The sequence below is a fragment of the Rhinolophus hipposideros genome, assembly GCF_964194185.1.
Source record: "Rhinolophus hipposideros genome assembly, chromosome: 25".
In the NCBI taxonomy this organism is placed as follows: Eukaryota; Metazoa; Chordata; class Mammalia; order Chiroptera; family Rhinolophidae; genus Rhinolophus; species Rhinolophus hipposideros.
The window spans coordinates 22395579-22415505 of NC_138071.1; the positions used below are offsets into that span (position 1 = coordinate 22395579).

Below are 19927 nucleotides of genomic sequence, written 5' to 3' on the forward strand. Positions count from 1 at the left end.
GTAGGTTCCTGCTGCCTGGACACAGCTACCTAGCCCAGATTAGTCACTTAATAAAGATTTTCTAAATGCTCGATAGCTGTGCTGACTAGTCTTACAAGTCCTCTTTCTTTTTCATAGTATAAAGAAACTAAGGTCCAGAGAAGGTGGTGACAGTGCTGGGAGCAGAACTGCGTTTTCTGACTGCTGGTCCGGAGTTCTTTCCTTGACATTGTGCTACCTTCCTGAAGGGCTGGTTTTGCCTTTCCCTCCTCTGAATCCCATCCCTCTTTCTCCCATGTTTCCCAGAAAATAAGACCGGGTCTTATATTGAGTTCCAAAAGATGCATTAGGGCTTATGTTCAGGGAATGTCATCCTGAAAAATCATGCTAGGGCTTATTTTCCCGTTAGGTCTTATTTTCGGGGAAACATGGTAGGTGTTTCTCAGCCTTCTTTTTAGCCTCGTTTGAGCATTCGTATTGGTTCAGTTCTAGGGGATCTGGAATCTCATGGACAATACTTGATACACTTAATTTTCTTTCATTTTTTACGCGCTTTCAATAATCTCTCTAACGTGTGTCTTTTCCTCACTGAAAGTTGTGAACTGAGGTGCGTACATGCTAGGCACACGTGGAGGTTAGTCACCATTAAGGGAACTGCTGGCTCTGCTGGTGTCACTGTGAGTTGTGGGAGGTCAAGCACCATCTTTTGTCCTCGGAGAATGATAATCCATCCTTCTCAAGTAGTGAGATGCTTCTCCTTGGTTCTGTTTTCGTAGTAGCATGAAGTTTTCATTATGCCATGCCTGTGTTTCTACAGATGACCTTTGTGACACACTGTTGTAATAATGATAACAGCACCTAACATTTTTTTGGGACTTTATACTTTATGAAGTATTCTTACATATAGTCCATTATCTCGCTTGATTTTAACAGCACCTCTATGCAGGTAGTAATTCTAGACAACGAAACCTAGGCTAGACTGATGATTTGTTCAAGACCATCAACTGGTAAACGATGCAGGTAAAACAGTCCCCTGGTTTGGGGGCTCTAAATCTAGTGTATTTCCTTCCAGTAAACCTTAAGTCCCTCTTGTTCGTATTTGTAAGAATTCATGCGGGGCTTAGCTTGTGGAATGCTGAAGTTAATGAGTATTTTTAAACAGACGAAATAAACACTGAATCTTTAGCGTTTGGTACTGCCTGGGCGCCAAGGTCCAAAATCATGACAGACTGAAGTTTCTAGGACTTGCTTTTTTTAGGGACAAAACGCTTGGGTTTTTCCTGTCACCTTTTGGGATTGCATTTCCTTTTCTGTACATGTTTAGTTCACGATGGGTGTGAAGCTGCTTTGTGTTTTATCCCAGAAAACAAATCTGGAGGCAAATCCGTGTTCTTGAATAGGTTCCTATGTAATTGAATCATTTATATTTTGCATTCTCAGAGCTGCAGCTGGTTCCATATGCACGTGTGTGTGCGCGCGCGCGCGCATGTGTGTGGACACAGCCTTCCTTTCTCTTGTGTAGTATGGTCTGTGATGGTGACGCTTAGAGGAGGACTAGAAAAGGTTCAAGCAGTACAGAAAGGTAGATAATGAACTGTGACATCGGCCCATTCCACTCTCCATTGTTAGTCCCTCCGACCAAATGTAGTTGTAGTTGACCATTTGTCCTAGTTCTTCTGGTGATTACTTTCCCAACTCGAAATGATAAGATTTTCCCTCTCTTATTTGGTTTATCAACTTTGAACTGTATCTCCTGAGTCCCATTCGTTCCAGTTTGGGGATATCACTTAACCTCAAATACAGTCCCGTCTTCAAACTAAAAAATTAGTTTTATTCATTTGTCATTCTTCTAGTCAATAATTTGGTAACGTTAAGTAATATGTTTTCAACTTTATTTTTTTGAACCATGACTTCTGACAGTATCTATAGAATTTGACCTTTTGGGCGTCCTGTGCTGACTCTGATATCGACCAGCTATTGATAATGTTCAGTAACCTCTTTGAATCCCAATTTTCTCATGTATAATGCCGGGATGACAGATAACCTCAGAGGTTTGCTAGGGGCATTAAATGAGATAGTCGATGTAACCCCCTGCCGTGTAGTCAGTGCTCCTGTCATCTTTTGTTCTTAGTTCTTCACATCATTGTGAGATATGGGCAGAGACACAAATAAGCACAACATAGGTTACTGGTGTGACGCATCCAGATATTTCTATCTGGACATTTTGTTTTGAGTTCGGGGGAAATAGCGCTTGCAAGGTCAATGGCAGATCTGGTGGCTGCAGAGCGAGCACTTAGGCTCTCATTGATCTTTGGTGACGTTCTCAACCCAGGATACGTATTGGTGAACATCGGTGTAGATGCCGACATCCCCTCCCATGAAGTGTCCAACCTCGATCCCCTGGAGCTTGTTTCTGCAGATGACAGTAGCGACGGCCACTTCCTACCAGAGGTCGTGCAGAGAGAGGGAGAGAGAGAGCGATGGTCAGATCTCCTCACAGGACGCCTCCAGTCCCCAGCTGGGATGGGCCCTGCCTAGAGGCAGTGCACTAGGTCATGAACAGAGCACGGAGTTGGGGGACAGGAAGCTTGAGTCATTTATCCAGCTTTGCCCTAATTAGCCTCATGTGATCTTGACAAAGTCAGAGAAAAACCTCTCTAGAACTCACACGTAAAATGAATCAAACCCCACTTATTGGAACGGGTGAAGCCAGTTTCAATGGGTGAAAAGTTTGCATTGTTTTTTTTTCACAAATGCCCATTTTCACTTGCAGCTAATGAGATTAAAAGTACTGGTACCTGCAGGTACTAGATGAAGCCCTTAAATGAATACAGAGATCTCTCAGGAGAGCCCATTACTGATGAAACAACGGGGCTTGCTGCAGCCTTGCCAAATTCTCAAAAAGGTGGAGAGGATGAGGGCTTTCTACGTTTTTTTTTTAATATCACAATTCATAGTTAACTAGTTAACTACATAGTTAACTACATAGTTAACTACAAGTTAGTGAAAACTGAATATAGACAAAAGATTACCCCAAAAATTCGGCTGAACGTTTTCACAAATTTCACACATAAGGAGTTCCTGTGGCTTTTTCCTTGTTCGGTTTTCTGGCACTCTTTATCAGACATCACAGGGGCCTCCAGGTTCTGCCTTAAATCAGGGTGTCTGCCTGAGGGAGCCGGGAATAAAGACAGTTTCCGATTCCCAACTGCGATTCAGCCCTTCCAGCCACCACCCTCCACTGCAACTGGCGTTTTGTTTGTGAAGAAAATAAGGACTGAGAAAAAGGGCGGAAATCCTCTTGGGCAAGGTTATGAGAGTGAGTCCTAGGGATTTGGAAATGCCTCTACATCTCTGACAAAAGTAAAGTTTTCCTTCTACTCAGTATCCAGTCTTGGAGGAGTAAGAGGTGACCTGACTCCAGTTCTCCGAGGGCTTCTCTCCATGTGACATGAGCCCGTATGGGAGGGAGAACACAACCTCTTTAATGTGAACCGACACTCAGGAATGATGTCCTGTGTAGTCTCTGTGGGTCCAGCTGCCGAAGCCTGGAGAGGCAGGGAGGCATCTGACACTCTGGGAAAGGAGGAGCGTTGGACTTCTGGGCGGGTCTCTCGTTGCTCATGTGGTATGTCCCAGGGGTCCACCCAGTGTCCTCGCCTCTCTTCTCAGCAGTACAGACCTGGGTGTGCCCCTTCCAGGGTAACTGATGACCCTGATTTGCTGTGGGAGATGCACTCACCGCTGTTGTCTTTGCTCCAGTCCAAACCTGAAAGCAGACAGACGGTTCCTGGCCGGACTTTGCTGGTGGCAAGTGCAAGGGGCTGGACCTTGTGGCTGAGGTTGGCTGGCTTAGCCAGCTTGATGAGCATGAGGTCATCCTGTGGGTTGCTGTGACTGTAGTTCCAGTAACGGACAATACTGACCGGGTTAAGGGTCTGCTCTGTCCCATCTCTGATTCTGATCCTGAAATTTCCCAGCATCACTTTCAGATTTCTGGAGGGAAAGAGGTTGGAAGTAATCACTATCATCATCATCTGTGTCGTCGTCCTGGTCGCCACCAACGCCGATATTGCATGTCACAATGTGCCAGGCATTGTGCCAAGTGCTTCCTTTGGATTCTGGGTTGCCCCATTTACCCATCACAACACATCTATGAGGTGGATTCTATTTTTAATGCCCATTTTACAGATGAAGTAGTGGAGGCACAGAAGGGTACGTCACACTTGGTCACACAGTCAGTGGTAGAGCCTTTAGCTATTGTTTTCATGTAGTGTCCTTAATGTGATGGAGAGGGGAATTCTGCATGGCATGGATAGATTAGCATTTTTCCTCCTTTTCAGCTCCAGCCTATCCAGTTAGGCGTTTCCATCTGGGGTAGGTAAGAGGATGGGACGACCTGAGTGTGGGTATCTCCTGTTTGCTCCGTCACATCCACTCATAACCCTACTTTCTCCTGCTCTGTCCCTTTGGAGCATGATATATGTGGATTAAATCAATGCATTTTGGCCAGCAGGACACATTGGAAAGTAACCGGAGGAAGAAGTGTGAGGTTGGAGTGTCTGTCCCCGCAGGTCCCTTCCTGCAGGGTTACCACAGATGGGCTGTTGGCTGTGTCTCATGACCAAAGGTGACAGCTCAGATAAGGCGGTCTCTCCATACAACACTCCCTCCCTCTCTCCTTCCCTTCACGGCCCTGCCCCCTTGTAACCGGTGTCTCCTGCTCCTTTCTAATACTGACCCTGTGAGTACTGAACTATGCTGTGTGTTTTCACTGTTTCCCTTGTCCAGGCCTTTGTCATTATTTATTTATTTATTTATTTATTTATTTATTTATTTATTTATTTTAAATCTCCTTAATTTATCCAACTTGAGTACATCATAAGTTCCCTGCTGGTTGCTTAACTTATAAAACACATTCATATTGCCAGTGAAAAGCTTGAAAAAAAACTGATGGAAGACTGAGGAGGCGCAATATGTAGAAAGGGTTCTTTAACAGCAGCGCCGCTGACGTTTTGGGCTGGACAGGTCTTTGTGGGGGGGCTGTCTGTGTTTAGAGCGTCCCTGGCCTCTGTGCACCAGACAGATACCAATAGCACAGCCCCGCCCCCCCCCCACTCCATTACGACAACCCAGAATATCTTCCCACTTTGCCAGAAGCACCCCGAGGGGAAGTTGCCTCTGTCTGAGAAACACCGCTGCAGGACAAGGAGCTTTTCAGGGGCTGGGGCTGCCCAGTACTCACGGTAAGTAGCAGTGAGCTGGGGCCAGTACCCAGTTGTGTTTGACGAGGACACCCACACAAGGGTTGAAGTGAGACTTGAGGTATACCAAATAGGGCGCATGGTCTTCTTTCTGCACAGACGAGTGAGCGGAGAAAAACGCCCCTGAGAAAACAATGTTCTTACTGTATGACATTCTTAGAACAAACAATACAATCCACCATTTCCTAGGTGAAAAGGAATATGGGCAATTTTAAAGAACTGAGTGATTAGTGAGGAAATGTGAAAATATTTGACATTTTTTTCTAAAACTGTGATTTAAAATGCCATGCCATTTTATCGAATATTTACAATAATCATTTTTGTTTACTGTTGGTAAGATTCAAAGAAAGTACGGGGAGAAAGACTCATTCACTGCCTGTAGGAATGTGAATTGGTTCTGTTTTTGAAAAGCAATTTAGAAACAGGCATCAAGAATTATAAATGGTTCATCACCTGTGACCTCATTGTTCCAGCCCCAAGAATCCATTTTACAGAAATAATCACATACAGACAAAAATTATGAATAAGCATGCTCATTTTAGTAGTATTTATAATAGCTAAAAATTGGATCCATAAATTTCCAATACAGTAATGTTGGAAATGAAAAAGTACATAAAGAAATGGAACATCGTATATACTACAATTGTGTTTCTAAAGAATATTGAACAACAAAGGAAATATTGATAACTTTTCTTTAAGTTTAAAATAATAACAAATCCAGTAATTCAATTGTCTAAAAATAAGTAAATAAGGAAAAAATAAACCATTTAAATGCAAAAATCAATAGACTCTGGGAATAAATTCAAACCAAGTGTTAGCATATGTTGACTGAGAGGTGTGATTATGAATGAAGTTTGTTTTTTCTACTTTTTAATATTTCCAAATTTTCTAATATAAATGCAATATTTTTATAAATGAATTATTTTCAGAAAATGAGAAGAAAGGGGAGGAAGGCTAATTCTATTATTAGAAATAAAGTACTTGTCTTGGCTGCCCTCGGTACTTCTGTTAAGTACCCCAAGCCTAGCTAGGCCTGTACCTCATCATATCCTTCTCTGTGTGACCACACAGTTAGAAACCCCAAGGGAAAAAGGGTAGCGTGCTAATTAAGAATACAAGACTCTTGAACTCTTGTTCTAAGGGCTGTACATGGATTTATTTAATCTTGACAGTGACTCTATAAACACAAGGCATAGCTTCCCCATTTTGACTGCAGAACCCGAAGCACAGATGGATTAATTAACTTGTCTAAGCTCACACAGCTAGTTTGTGATGCAGCCCAGGCAGTCCGTGGAGTGGTGGCAAATGCCTCACCAGCAAATTCTGCCAGCAGAGCTTTATGGAAGCAGGGAGTGCAGGAGGTAGGAACCTTGCATCTGATCTTTTGTCTCCGCCTTCTCCATTCCCTGCGTTCTGAGTCTCTACTCTTTTGAAAAAGGGAATACCAGATGTCAAAATAAGTCCTCTGTCCTGTGGCCACACTGGGACTTGCCCAGTGGGTGAGGAGGCCCACATTTTATTTGTATTTTTTTGTTATTATTTTTTAAATGTATATATAACATTTGTTAGGTAACATAATTAAGAAAAAGCAGTAAGAAAGCAATTAAGTAGTATTAATAATATATGTCTGGGGGCTTAGACTAGGGTAATGGAGCACGGAAAAGAAAAATCCAGTCTAGTAGGCTCTGTAATCTTAGCAGCTCACTTCCTGCCCCTAAATTAATCACAAGAAGCTCATAAAAGTTCCCTTGCCCTATATCCAGTTGCTTCTAAAATTCTTTCTGGACCTCATCTCTCAAACACACTTACTCTATCTTACTGGTTCTACATTACAAAACTTTCTCCATATTTCTCACTGGTATTCTCAATCCTTTCCCTTGGATTTGCTTTGACCTTTCATTGATTGATGGACCTTTAATGCCAAGTCCCCTGTGCTCTGATCACATGGTCATGGCCAACCCCCTTCCCACTCCCATGCCTCGCCTGCCTTAGCTCTTAGAACTCCAGTTCCACATTTTAGAATAACTGGGGGGTGAGGGAAGCATTCACCATTCAGCATTTTTCATGGCAGGCATGCACCGTAACCCACCACCTAGCTTAGCACTGGAAGGGTGGGCTCAGCCTGTCCTAGGAGACTTTGGCTTGGGTCTAAGAGGGGGGACCCCTAATTCTGCTCATGATCAGCAGTTTTGTTTTGTTTTGTTTGACTCTTTTTTGCATTCTCTAAACATCCTGCGTCTGCCTCACTCCATCCTACATTAACCTGTGCCTTATGGGACACAGGAGAAGGTCATGGATACATACCCACAAGGACACTCAAACAGAAGATAAATTTCATAGCAGTCCAGATCTTTCCCTGTGAGATGTGGCAGAAGATCGGCAGGTGTGGAATCTCCACTCAGTCTTGTCCTTGAGAACACCTGGTAGAATCAGTGAGGATGGTTAGGCATGGGGCACGTAATGGGATTGGAAAGCAGCTCTGGGCATCAACAGGGGAGGAGGAGGGTTCCAACAGACAGATGGAAGAGGCCCTTTTGCTCCAGGGAAGGTGGGGTTCTATTGGGGTCTTTCAGGGAAGGAAAAGAAGCCTAATTCCTTATCCTTCTGGATCCCGGTCCCTCTATGTGCTGTCCCTAAAAGTCCATCTGACTAAAAGTGGTTCAGCTGTCTGTGGGCCCAGGACTTATATTCTCCATGACGTTTCCGAGGCCAGAGCTATGGGGGACAGGATTTTCCACCTTAGCTCAGGAACACAGTGTCCCCAGGTTTGCTCTGAACTCCCTAGTAGGTACTTATACTTCTCCGCAGCCCCTCCCATCTTTATTACACTCGCTTCACCTTTCCCTGTGATCACTGATTTCATCACTCAGGCATCATAACCTGATCCACAGCTTTGAGCTAAGGAAAGGTTGAAATAAAAAGCATTCAACCTTTTTAAAAGCATAGAACAGTTACTTTGACAGTGGAGAATGGTTTACATTCTAGATTACATCAGATCTAGGATCTACTGTATGTTGGTGACAATTCAGAAGGCAGCACCTCTAAGTACTTTTGAACCCAATGAAAAGATTTCTCAGCCAATAGTAGATTGCCTCCGTCATCCTGGGATAATTGGGAACACACTCTGACAAGAAAAAGAACAGCCATGCCAATAGCTACCGTTCATCCAATGCTTAACTAGATCCCAGGCACTGAGAGAAGTTCTTTGCAGACATGGCTGGTTAGTGGTGATTGTGTATTAGGCTAGTCTGAGATGTAAACTTAACTACACCTTGTATCACTCTAACCCTTTAAATTTTCTTAAACCCATAATCTCATTCCAGTGTTACAACAACCCTGGAAAGAGAAGACGGGTGGGCTGGGGTCATTTTTTTTTCTCCCTGATTTATAGTTGACAGAACTGAAACAGAGGGAATTTAAATAATTTTCCTAAAATCACACGTGATTGGGAAGACTAGAAGTAGAATCTAGGTCTTATTGGATACCTGCAGCTTTTCACCCACATCCCTCTAGGCTTCTGCTAGTCAACCAGCATTCCCGGATCTTGGAAAACTATGCATTCCCTCACCCAAGTCCCTCAAGTGTGAAATGAAACACATGCATGGCATGTACTTTCCTGAATATCACAATGAACACAGGTACATTGGAGATTAGGGCTGGTTTATGAAATATACCGCAGTTCAAAGACAGGATGGAGTTGTGGAAGGTTTTCTGTGATGGGGGTGGGATTTGTTAGCACCGGTGAAAAGCTGAGAAAGAGATACACTTTACTCTAAGGTCGTTTTCACCCAAATCTTTTGGAAATAATCTGGGCCAGGAAGGGAGTTTGAGGCCTGGTTTGGGAGTGTGAGGGCCAAGAGTAGAAAAGCAAGGTGGTGGCCTGGAAAATATCTCTAAAGACAACCGATTTTCGGGAAGAGGTTGGCACTGGGGCTCCTACCTGTTTGTGAGTTTTAAACGGGTGTCTCTAGCCCACATCTTCACTCCCACACTTACAACGGCCCCTTCAAACCCGTCCTTTGCATCTCTTCTCAGCTCCTGAAATTTGGCGTGTCAGAATTACATTCCTCACTCCTCCAGCCTTTCAAATTTATTCTTCTGCTTGCTTCTCTTATTTCAGGAGATAACTCTACCTTCCACTTCTGTGATTTCTCTCTTTTTCTTACCACTCAATCCCAAAGTGCATCCTAGTCTAAAATCCATCCAGACCCTTTCAGTTTCTCTGCTGTCCTTCTAATCCAAGCCAGACGCTTGTCTTACGTGTGTGTATGAATGTATGTGCCCATCTACTGTCGCTCAATTTGACATTCCCTCTTCTACTTAGGACTGTATTTCTTTTTCTTATAATGCAGATGATATCATGTTTGTTTCCTTCTTAAAACTCCTCAGTAGTTTCCTAGTGCCTATAGAACGGCACCCAGCATGGTTTGGGACCTCCTTTGGTCCTCCTCTCATCTTATTTTTGTCACTGTGGGGACAGAGCCAGGAGTGCAGTTTCCAGGCTCATGGCCTCATGTGGAAAGGTGCTGGCTCACGTAGTAAATGGCCATCAGCTGTGATCAAATGGCCATCAGCTGTGGCTAGTTGGCAGTCAGCTGTAACCAGTGAGCCATTGGCCACTGATATAACTGTCGTTGTTAAGCTAGCAAGTGTGGATTGTAGAGAGGTGTGGATTGCAGTGAGCAAGTGAGGTTGGTTGGCAGAAAAGCGGACTGCGGGTTGCGGATCGTGTGGCTCCTGCTTCCTATGTCTCCAACCCAGCCGCCAGCGCGAATATAGTGGTATGACTCCCCTATCTATGGCTCTGTGGGTGTTCCTTTTTGGCCTCTCTATATCCTGCGTTCTTGAGGGGGGGGTCAGCGGGACTAGAGACCTTGCATGACAGTCACTGTCTCTTCTCATCCCCTCTCTGCTGCCCCTCTCCCACCTGCCCACCCTGCACACTTTTCTCCAGGCCTCCCAAACTACTTTTAAGTGTGGGTTTTCTTGTTCCAATACTAATAACTTTTTACATTATTTTAGCCTTTGAATGCTTCCTTTAGTTTGCCAATCCCATTTATTTTTTCCCCTTTTTGTTTTAGGATACTGATACCTGATATGGACATTGTTCTTACAGCTTCTCTTTGAAAAACTAACTTTAGAATCCTATGGATGGATGGATGGATGAATGGATGGTGTGTGTGTGTGAGTGTGTGTGTGTGTGTGTGTGTGTGTTTAACATTCAGTATTTCCTTGTATGGTTGTAAATTTTGTGCTATTAAGTTCTTTATCTATTAGGGTTATTATAGATTCATGCACATCCGGAGACATATCTGTCTCTAGCCCCATTCCACAGAATCTCTCAGGTTTTCAAGAACTCTAAGACTATTATTATTTCATTCTATCATCTAACTGATTTTCTGTTTTAGTAATATTCTTGTTATATTTTGCCACCAAAATGAATTTGAAAAATGCAGCTGCAAATGCGCACGCGCGCGCACGAGAGAGAAAGAGAGAGAGAGAGAGGGAGGGAGAGAGAGAGAGAGAGAGAGAGAGAGAGAGAGAGAGAGAGAAAGAGAGAGAGAGACAGAGACAGAGAGAGAGAGAGAGAGAGAGAGAGAGAGAGAGAGGTGGGGGTGCCGTGTAGTACCGGGGACAGTGCACAGTGTGGTAAGAACAGGTTTCCAGATCTGACAGAAACTGCGGGAACTGGTGATGACTGGGGACTTCTTATTCACATGGTGTGTGTGGTTGTGAGACAGGAACCGGGACTCGTGAAGCAGTTCTGAGGAGGGGTGGGCTGAGGTGACATGCCTATAGGGGCAGGGAGTCAGTGACACACAGAGGTGCTGTCACACAGCGCAGTGTCACACAGCGCTGCTTCCTCAGAATAAAGAAAGGAGAGGGGTCCGTGGGACATGTAGAGGGAAGGCTGCTAGTCACACACTGCAGGGGCAGGAACTGGTGAAAAGAACCGGGAGGCTGGGGAAGGAACCTGGGATGCATTGTAACTCCACGGAAGGGTCACTTGTCTCCTGCCTTGGAATTCTCTTCCCTAGATGAGGGGGATAAAGCTCAGATCCCTGGAGCTCGTGATCCCATAGGGCAGATTTCCCCGAGACTGAGAAGGTTTCCATATCTGCTCCCCTGTTCACACCGAGAACAAGACTGGAAGGAGGGCTGTCTACACAACAGACCTTTATAGCATTCTCAGCCCTGTCCACCCGCCCCACCTTCTTCCACTGTTCAGAATCCCCAGGGCAGACCCTCCTTTGTGTCTGTTAGTTTCCACTGCAGCCTTCTGCTCAGAGCAGGATATGGGCCTCAGCATGAAGTGTGTCCTGTTAACCTTGCTGATGGTGACTGGTAAGTGACTGAGCGTAGCTCTTTGTCAAGTTGATTAGGACTCTGGGGGGTGAGACCGTGGAGCTTGCTGGAGAGGGAGAGCTAGTGGATCAGGAACACGACAGGTTGGGAAGTAGGTGACATACGAGTCATTTTCTGTACAGGCGCAGCCATTTGTAGCACCCAACTAAACCTTTCTACTAAGGGCTTAAAACCTCCTCTGCTCTGAATGCCCGAGAAACTGTTTTGGCTGAAACACGGAGGTATGCCAAAAGGGAGGATGGAGACAGGATCCTCGAAGGGGACATAGGAGTGTGTGTGTGTGTGCATGTGTGCGTGGTTGTGAGACACGATCCCTTTTTATAAAACACATGAAAAGCAAAAGCAGCAGGTATTTTGCCGTAAGGTTTAAAGACAAAAAAGTAGATTTTGTTCTTTGGGCTTTAAAACATAATGTGTAATAATAGTAATCACCATAAAAGCATATGTTTATATAGATAGTATTTATATAATATAATGGATACTGCCCTGTTTTCTACGTATTAACTCATTTGATTCTTTTAACAACTTTGTGAGATAAGTATATTAGTGTCCTCATTTTATTGATGAGGAAACTGAGCCACAGAGTAATTAAGTAACTTGCCCATAATGAAATTAGTATGGCTCTGTAATTAGGCAATAATGCTCTCCTATTTAATAGTCAAGTGGCCTGGGACAAATACCCTAACCGCTCTGAACCTCAATTTTCTTATGTGAAACATGAGAAAAATAATATCCATCATTTAAGGACATGCAGTGCTTCCTGAACCTGTATTAGACTGAGTGGAGTTAACCAAGTTAAGTAGGATAAGGGGTGGGTAGGCTGTTTCATTCACACGGGAACAAGCAAGCGTGAAGGTCATAAGCTGTGGCATGTTTAAAAGACCATCTGTATAGCTGGAGTATTGAAGAAGGAAGTGAATTAAGAATTATATAGTAGAGGGTCTTCTAGCTTTGATTTTAGAAATGATCCTGGATGTAATAGGAAGCCTTTAAAGAGTTTTAACTATGGGTGTTACATGACCACATTTGTGATTAAAAAGAAAAATCATGTGACTTCATTATGGAGAATAGATTTGGGTAGAGATACAGGTTGTAGGTGGGATGGGAAAGATCTGGAAGAGAAATTTGGGAGACTGTTGTAGCTCTCCAGGCAACAGAATGGACGAGGGTGGTGGCAGTGAGTATGAAACAAAGGGATTCCAGAGATAAAACGAGATAGAAGTGGTGATGGACTGAATGTGATGAATGAAGGGTGGGGCAAAGGAAAGGATGTCATCCACATTTCTGGTCCGGTGCTGCAATTTACTGAATCGTGATACAATTTACTGAAATAAAGAACACTGGAAAAGAAGGAGGTCTTTGGGGAAGAAGACAAGTTACATTTTTTACTTCCTGAACTTAAGGTGCATTTGAGACATCAAAGGGAGATGTCCACTTGAATATACTCGCGAGGGTCTGAGCGCAAGACAGGAGTCCAAGTTAGGACTATTCTTCTGCTTTTTCCTCTTTTTCTTCTCCTCTGGTACTCCCATCATGAGTATGTTACACATTTTGTAGTTGTCCCATAGTCCAGGGATATTCTGTTTTTAAAGCTGCATTAGTAAGAAATAACATTATTGAACATCCGTTATATGCCAAACATTCATCCCATCAACTTATGTATATTAACACATTTAATCCTGACAACAACCCTAGGATAGAAGATCAGTTAAGATCTCAGTGTACAAATAAAGAAATTAAATATAGAGATTTACATAATTTGTTGAAGTTCACACTACTGGTAAGGATACAGCCAGAATTTGAATCCAGGCACCCGTTTCCAGAGAATGCATCTTTCCCTGTATCTTCATGCCAAAATTAAAGTTTTAATTTTGATTGTATTTAATCAGTTAATTAATTTCTGTTGGAATCATGATGACTGGTTTCAAAGAATCCCTGCAATCGGCTAGTAGGAAAAGCAATGGAGCTCTATGTAGGAAGGGCTGCATTGCTGTGAGTGTGGGTAGAGCCAAGAAATATTAAGCCTTTGGGAGACTGGAAATGAGCTAAGCTTTCTGGAAAGCAGCAGAAACGTTGAGAGTGGCAGGGAGGTCACGTAGAGGACAAGTGCATACATGGGATTTGGAATCAGACTGACTGAAATCTGAGTGCTTGAGCCACCGATCATTCACTAGTTGCATGGCCTCAAGGAAGTTTCCTAATGTTAAATTCTTAATCTGGAAACAACCAAAATGTCCTTCAATAGATGAATGGATATAGAAGTTGTGGTATATATACACCATGGAATACTATTCAGTGGTAAGAAAAGATGATATAGAAACATTTGTGACCACATGGATAGAGCTTGAGAGTATAATGCTAAGCGAAATAAGTCAGACTGAAATAGCAGAGAACCCTATGATTTCACTGATATGTAGTATATAAACCAAAAACAACAAAAGAACAAGACAAACAACTGAGAAACAAAAACTCATAGACATAGACAATAGTTTAGTGATTACCAGAGGGTAAAGGGGGTGGGGGGAGGGAGATGAGGGTAAGGGGGATCAAATATATGGTGATGGAAGGAGAACTGACTGGGTGGTGAACACACAATGGGATTTATAGATGATGTAATACAGAATTGTACACCTGAAATTATGTAATTTTACTAACAATTGTCACCCCAATAAATTTTTAAAAAGTTCTTAATCTGTAAAACAAAAAATGTATCCATCCCACAGTTCTTTTTCTTTGAAAATTAAACATTTTTTAAAAAGTCATGTGAAGGGCTTAGTACAGTGTTTTCACAGTATGGTTGTTTAGTACTGTAGAGCAGGGGCTAAGTGATTCATAAGTGATCAATGTTGATATTGTCTGATACTTGCACCCTAAAATCTCTATAACCACCCTATGTTCCCTTTAATCAGCTGGGTTCTATCTCTCGATTCTCCTCTCCTTATGTTCCAGGTGTTGTTCCACTTGTTAGTCGTGACATGGAAGTGTTAAATCATCATCTCTGCTTACTACACCTGAAATCCAGTTACCGGTCCTGTGTGGGGACTCTGATTGCTCCTCGCTGGGTGCTGACGGCAGCACACTGCTTCTTACCGTAAGTAATGGGGGTCAGCACTCTCTGTTCCAAAGCTCCACGATGGGGACTCAGCACTACTTGTGGGAATTCTAAAAAAACTGTGCTGGTCAGGATGCCCCAGGGCTGCCATGGTGAGGGGGAGCTCAGCTACTCAGGTAAAACTTGACTAAGGAATGTTCCACACCCTTATTTGTCACATATCCAGAAAGGAAAAATAATGTGATGTAATAAAATATCTTACGTACAGAGGGTGCCAAAAAAATGGATACACATTTTAAGAAAGGAAAAAACTGTATTAAAATTGTAATACTCAAAATATACTGATAACAAAAGTTGAAAACAAGTCATGTGATACATTTTTTTGGCACCCATGGTATATGTAAAAATCACCCTGCAAATCTTTCTTAATATTTTAGAGATTCATCCAAAGTATTAGATGTGTGACTGTATTTCATCTTTCATTGCTGTACAGCATTTCAATGTGAATATCACACAATTTATTCATTCGTTTCTTGACAGACATTTGAGTTATTTCTAGTTTTCTGCTATTTTGAACAGTGTTACTATAACCATATTTGTACCATGTACCTTGGAGAGTATTCTTGTGTATATATCTGCAATATTTATATATGTTGGTATATACACATACTGGTGTGTATCTGCAAGTATACCTGTTGGTATATAACTCTAGAGTATATCCAGTAGTCCCCCCTTATCCATGGTTTTGCTTTCCACAGTTTCGGTTACCTGTGGTCAACCATGACCCAGAAATGTCAAATGGAGAGTTTCAGAAATAAAGAATTCATAAGTTTTAAATTGCATGCCCGTTCTCAGTAGCATGATAAGATTTTATATCCTCACATTCTGTCCTGCGCAGGACACGAGTCATCCCTTTACCCAGCGTATCCATGCTTTGTATGCTCCTGCTCATTGGTCACTTAGCCATCTGGGTCATCAGATGGACTCGCAGTATCACAGTGCTTCTGTGCAAGTCACCCTTATTTTAACCAAATAACGGCTCCAAACCACGAGAGTAATGGTGCTGGCAATTTGGATACACCAAAGAGAATCTATAACATGCTTCCTTTAAGTGAAAAGGTGAAAGATCTCAATTTAATCGGCAATTATCATCTCACATCATCACAAGAAGAAGGATGATACAGTATAATAATATTTTAAGAGGGCAGGAAGGGGGGAGAGAGAGAGACCCCACATTCACATAACTTTGATTACAGTGCATTGTTATGATGATTCTATTTTATTATTAGTTATTGTTAATCTCTTACTGTACCTAACTTAAACTTGACCATAGGTATGTATGTATAGGAAAAAAAACAGTATGTGTAGCGTTCGGTACTATCCGTGGTTTCCGGCGTTTACTTATTAGGACTCTTCTTGTCTTATCCTTTTTGATTTTATTTTATAAAGCCCCAACAAAGTGACATGGTCAGACTGAGAAACAAATGGTATCATTGGTAGGAGACAAAATAAATTTAACATTTGAGACTTAAACAGAAAAACTGGTGCTCAGTACCAATGTGGTACTTCTCTTACTGTCGTGGTTGGAGAGACCCCTGAGTGGGAATCTCAGGGGCCTCAGGGGAGTGTCCTGTTGTGAATTTAGCCTCTTGAGCCATGTTAGTGCGTGGATGTCAACTGGATCTCACCCAGGATTTTTTTACGATTGTTCTCCGAAAGGACCACCAGAAAACCCTGTGGATCCAGCAAAGTTTTCATAGAAATTAGTAGAGCACAGTGTTATCAGATGTTCCTCCCTAGCTTTAAAATATTTCAGCCCTCTAAGCTGTTTCTTATTTTCGTTGTACAAGCTCACATTTCTTGTTCCCTCCAACTCTCAAAGGCGCGCCTCCCGAATGGAACCTACTGCTTTCGTAGAAGCCTTGACAATCCAATAGCATGCTTCCTTCAACTGTTTCTAGGTCTTGAGTTGGAGATTCTCTCTGGAATCATTCTAAGAGCAGAGCCCATGACGTTGAATTGCTTAACTCCTAGAGACACCATTCACATTATAGGCTGTGTGAATGGCAACCTATTGAATTTATATAATGCACACCCTACCTGACCACCTGTGGTAGCTATGCATGAAAGATCAAATGGATGGAGATGAGAAGAGCAGGTTAAATGGATTGTTATGGAAGGAAATTGTGTGTGTGTGTGTGTATGAGTGTGTGTGTACACGTGTGTGTGTACACGCGATTGGCCTTGTGATGTGTGATAGTGTCATTTGTTTTTCTCCTTCATTTTCCAGAGACCTGCAGATCTTCTTTCATGGTAGTTCTCGAAGTTATCAGGACTTTATTGGGGAGATTCTACCTTACGAGAAGATCTTCGTTCACCCAAACTTCACTGTCACTTCTTCTAAAAATGACCTTATGCTGATAAAGTTGTCCGTACCTCTCACCTTTTTCTTCACTGAGATTTTCCAGTTGCCTACTCTCATGAATAATGAAGTTAAAGATTGCTTGGTTCACTCCTGGATACAGGATGAAGATTATTTTGGTGAGTGTCAAAAAGAAGCGTTAGTTGTGTTCTTGGATGAATTCACATCTGCAGGATCTCTGAGGAATTAGGGGAAGGAATTGGAAATCCAGGCCCAGCGCCAGATTTCTAAGCACGCCTGTGAAGCTAGAAATGGAGCCACAGGATTGGTTCTGTAGAGTAGAAAGGATGAGCTCTTTCAGGCCTTTGGAAATCAAATCCTAAATCAAGGTGTTATATGTGTGTCACAATGGCACACACAGCAGGGGGCTGGGATTCAGAGATCGACGTCAGAGTATTGGTTCTGCCATTTATTATCCAATCATGGATGAGTTCTTTAGCTTTTTTGAATCTTAATTCGAAAATTTGGGAAAATCGTAGTCTCCCTTTACCTGACAGGAATGATATTGTGATAATCACAATGACACCAATAACACCCATCATTTGTTGGGCACTAATTATGCGCCGGGCGCTAAGCACCCTCTACATATTATTCAACTATCTTCACACATCATGTAGATGTTTTCTTGGGATTTTTATCTTTGACATGAGGAAACCGGGACTCAGGGACATTAACTAATGGTCCAAGGTCACAAACTTGGCGATGGCATATCTTGGATTCAGATCTTGCTTGATTGTGTGAAGTGTCTTCTCACCAGCCACATCTCGATGCTGGTAACCTGTCAGAGGTGATACCCTGAGCAGGGGACAGGGTCCATCCAGGCTGAATTCCGTCAGTTCTTCTACAGCAGCCCATTTTAACTGTGAAGAAGGTCTGAAGGAGGAGGCAGGATGCCTTGTGCAAATGCAAACAGGAATGAACGTCTCCTTTATGTCGTATGCTTAGGAAACCCGGACAATAACCTGCACAGCCTGAAGGTTCGATTGAACGCTCCTGTAAACTGCAAAAAATTACTGGGTGAAAAATTCCTTGAAGGCATGTTCTGCACGGAGCACATGCCAGGGAGCAAAGAGCGATGCCAGGTAACTTTTATTACCTCACTTGCCGGTATTCTGTCCGTTGCTTTTTCGTTCCCTTTATCTTTGTGTCTGGAATGTGAAGTCAGGCCAAGAGCTCAGAGAGTAAGGGGATGAAGAATGATGCCTCTCTCTGCTCCACCTTGTGTTAGAGATAAGAGAGAGAGATTTGGGGGCCGTCTAAAACGATCTTCCAGCTACTGCTGTGAACTTTCTGTTTAGCTGTTACTGGAAGGTGGGGGTCATTAGTGCAGCGGAAAGCAGCTTTCACACTGTTTTCTTATACCCGGTGCTCCTTTGCTTGGCAAATATAGTGGCTTTCATGTTTGTTCCGGTGTTGAGGAATTCTCAGGTGGGCGGGAAGTTCTGATCCCCTCTGCTCTGTCTGGCAGGTAGTTACAGCTGCACCAGCCATTTGCGGCAGTGAATTACGAGGAGTTATGTCTTGGGCAACTGGATGTATTCTGACAGGACACACTGTTGTCTTCACTGACCTCTACAGCTACACCCCATGGATCCAGAACATTATTTCTACCAAATAAACTGCCATACAGCTCCCTTGACATGCTTACGTCCCAGCTGAAGTGCAGCAACCACGTTACGCTTGTCTGTCCCAGTCTGTCCTAGAATCGGGGGAGATTGGAGTTTCAAAGGAGATCACTGGTGACTCCTGGGTGGTGGCGTGGCTCTAGTTTCTTTAACTGTTTATTTACTTACTCCCAATCAGTAAGTGTTTATAACATGGAAAACATAAATGCTGATCTCAGGAAGTAGACTTCACCTAGCAAGCTTTTTAGACTCTACCAACTCAGATACTTCTCTTAAAATACTTTCTGCTTCATCCTACGAACAAAAAAGATAAGAGGAAATGAGGGCCAATAACTAACAAGAGTCTTATCAGGGCGAGATATAAGCCACATGGCACATAGCTGAATCGTAATTTGCTGAAAACTGGTTAGATTTAGCAATTCTTCTAATGACCAACTGACTCCTGTGTGAGTGTGTGTGTGTGTGTATCTGTGGGTGGTTGTAGTTAATGTTTTCATCCGTCACTTAAAAGATCTATAGAATTCAACTTTTGCTTAGGTTTGCTGAGGCTACCCAAAGGTCAGTATAATTTTTGCAATAAGGATTTCTGTATTTTGAATTACAGCTGTAATGCATATTACAGATGTCAAAGATTTCATAAATGATAGGGACGGGTTTTCCTCAATACATTTTCCTCTCAGTTTACTATTTCTTTATTTGCTTAGAATCACATGTACTTTTTAAAAGGGGAACAGACTGGGGGAGTTCATGAAGCTTTTGCCTGGGAGGTTTCACACATGCCCCTGGATACGCTTTCTGTGATGAGTGCACACTTTTGTCCACAAGCACACCCAAAAGACACGTTGTTTGGTCACTCCAAAAATGTGTTCTCCACATAATTTTTTTATTATTAATCCATGATAGAGTGAACTGATTTTTAAACTAAAGCCTGACCATTTTTATATAAAATATTGAGCATTCAAGAAATTTCAGAGTGTGTGAAATGTGAAACACATTTTGATTTGTCCTATGCTGGGATTCTTTTGTTCAGATTGCTACCTGATTGATATAAATCGCCTACTTTTACAAAACTTCACAAAGCAAAAAATATTCTTCCTTTTAAGATTATTATGGGATCAGATGTGTTGTGGGAAAAGCTGAGTGTACTTAGAAGGGGTCACGGATTGGCAGTGGTTAGTAATTTTAACAGTTTCCACTTGTCTTACCCTTTTGTTGCCTA

The 19927-nt window shown here is 42.7% G+C and overlaps 2 protein-coding genes across 2 annotated transcripts in view; one reads left to right on the forward strand and one right to left on the reverse strand.

Annotated features, from left to right (window-relative positions):
• LOC308492731 (putative inactive serine protease 58) overlaps nucleotides 1-19079 on the forward strand; it is a 39813-nt gene extending 20734 nt beyond the window's left edge. Inside the window, exons 2-5 of the mRNA XM_081038040.1 lie at nucleotides 14559-14700; nucleotides 16952-17202; nucleotides 18029-18165; nucleotides 18552-19079. Of these exons, the coding sequence (XP_080894166.1) occupies nucleotides 14559-14700; nucleotides 16952-17202; nucleotides 18029-18165; nucleotides 18552-18701 (680 nt within the window). The 3' untranslated portion in view covers nucleotides 18702-19079. The remainder of the gene's footprint in view (nucleotides 1-14558; nucleotides 14701-16951; nucleotides 17203-18028; nucleotides 18166-18551) is intronic.
• Nucleotides 2281-5397, reverse strand: PRSS37 (serine protease 37; the record flags this gene model as incomplete). The annotated part of the gene is made up of 4 exons (XM_081038297.1): nucleotides 2281-2421; nucleotides 3012-3148; nucleotides 3722-3975; nucleotides 5225-5397. 4 exons carry the CDS (start codon nucleotides 5395-5397, stop codon nucleotides 2281-2283), a joined length of 705 nt encoding a protein of 234 aa, XP_080894423.1.
• Nucleotides 19080-19927: the final 848 nt, after the last annotated feature.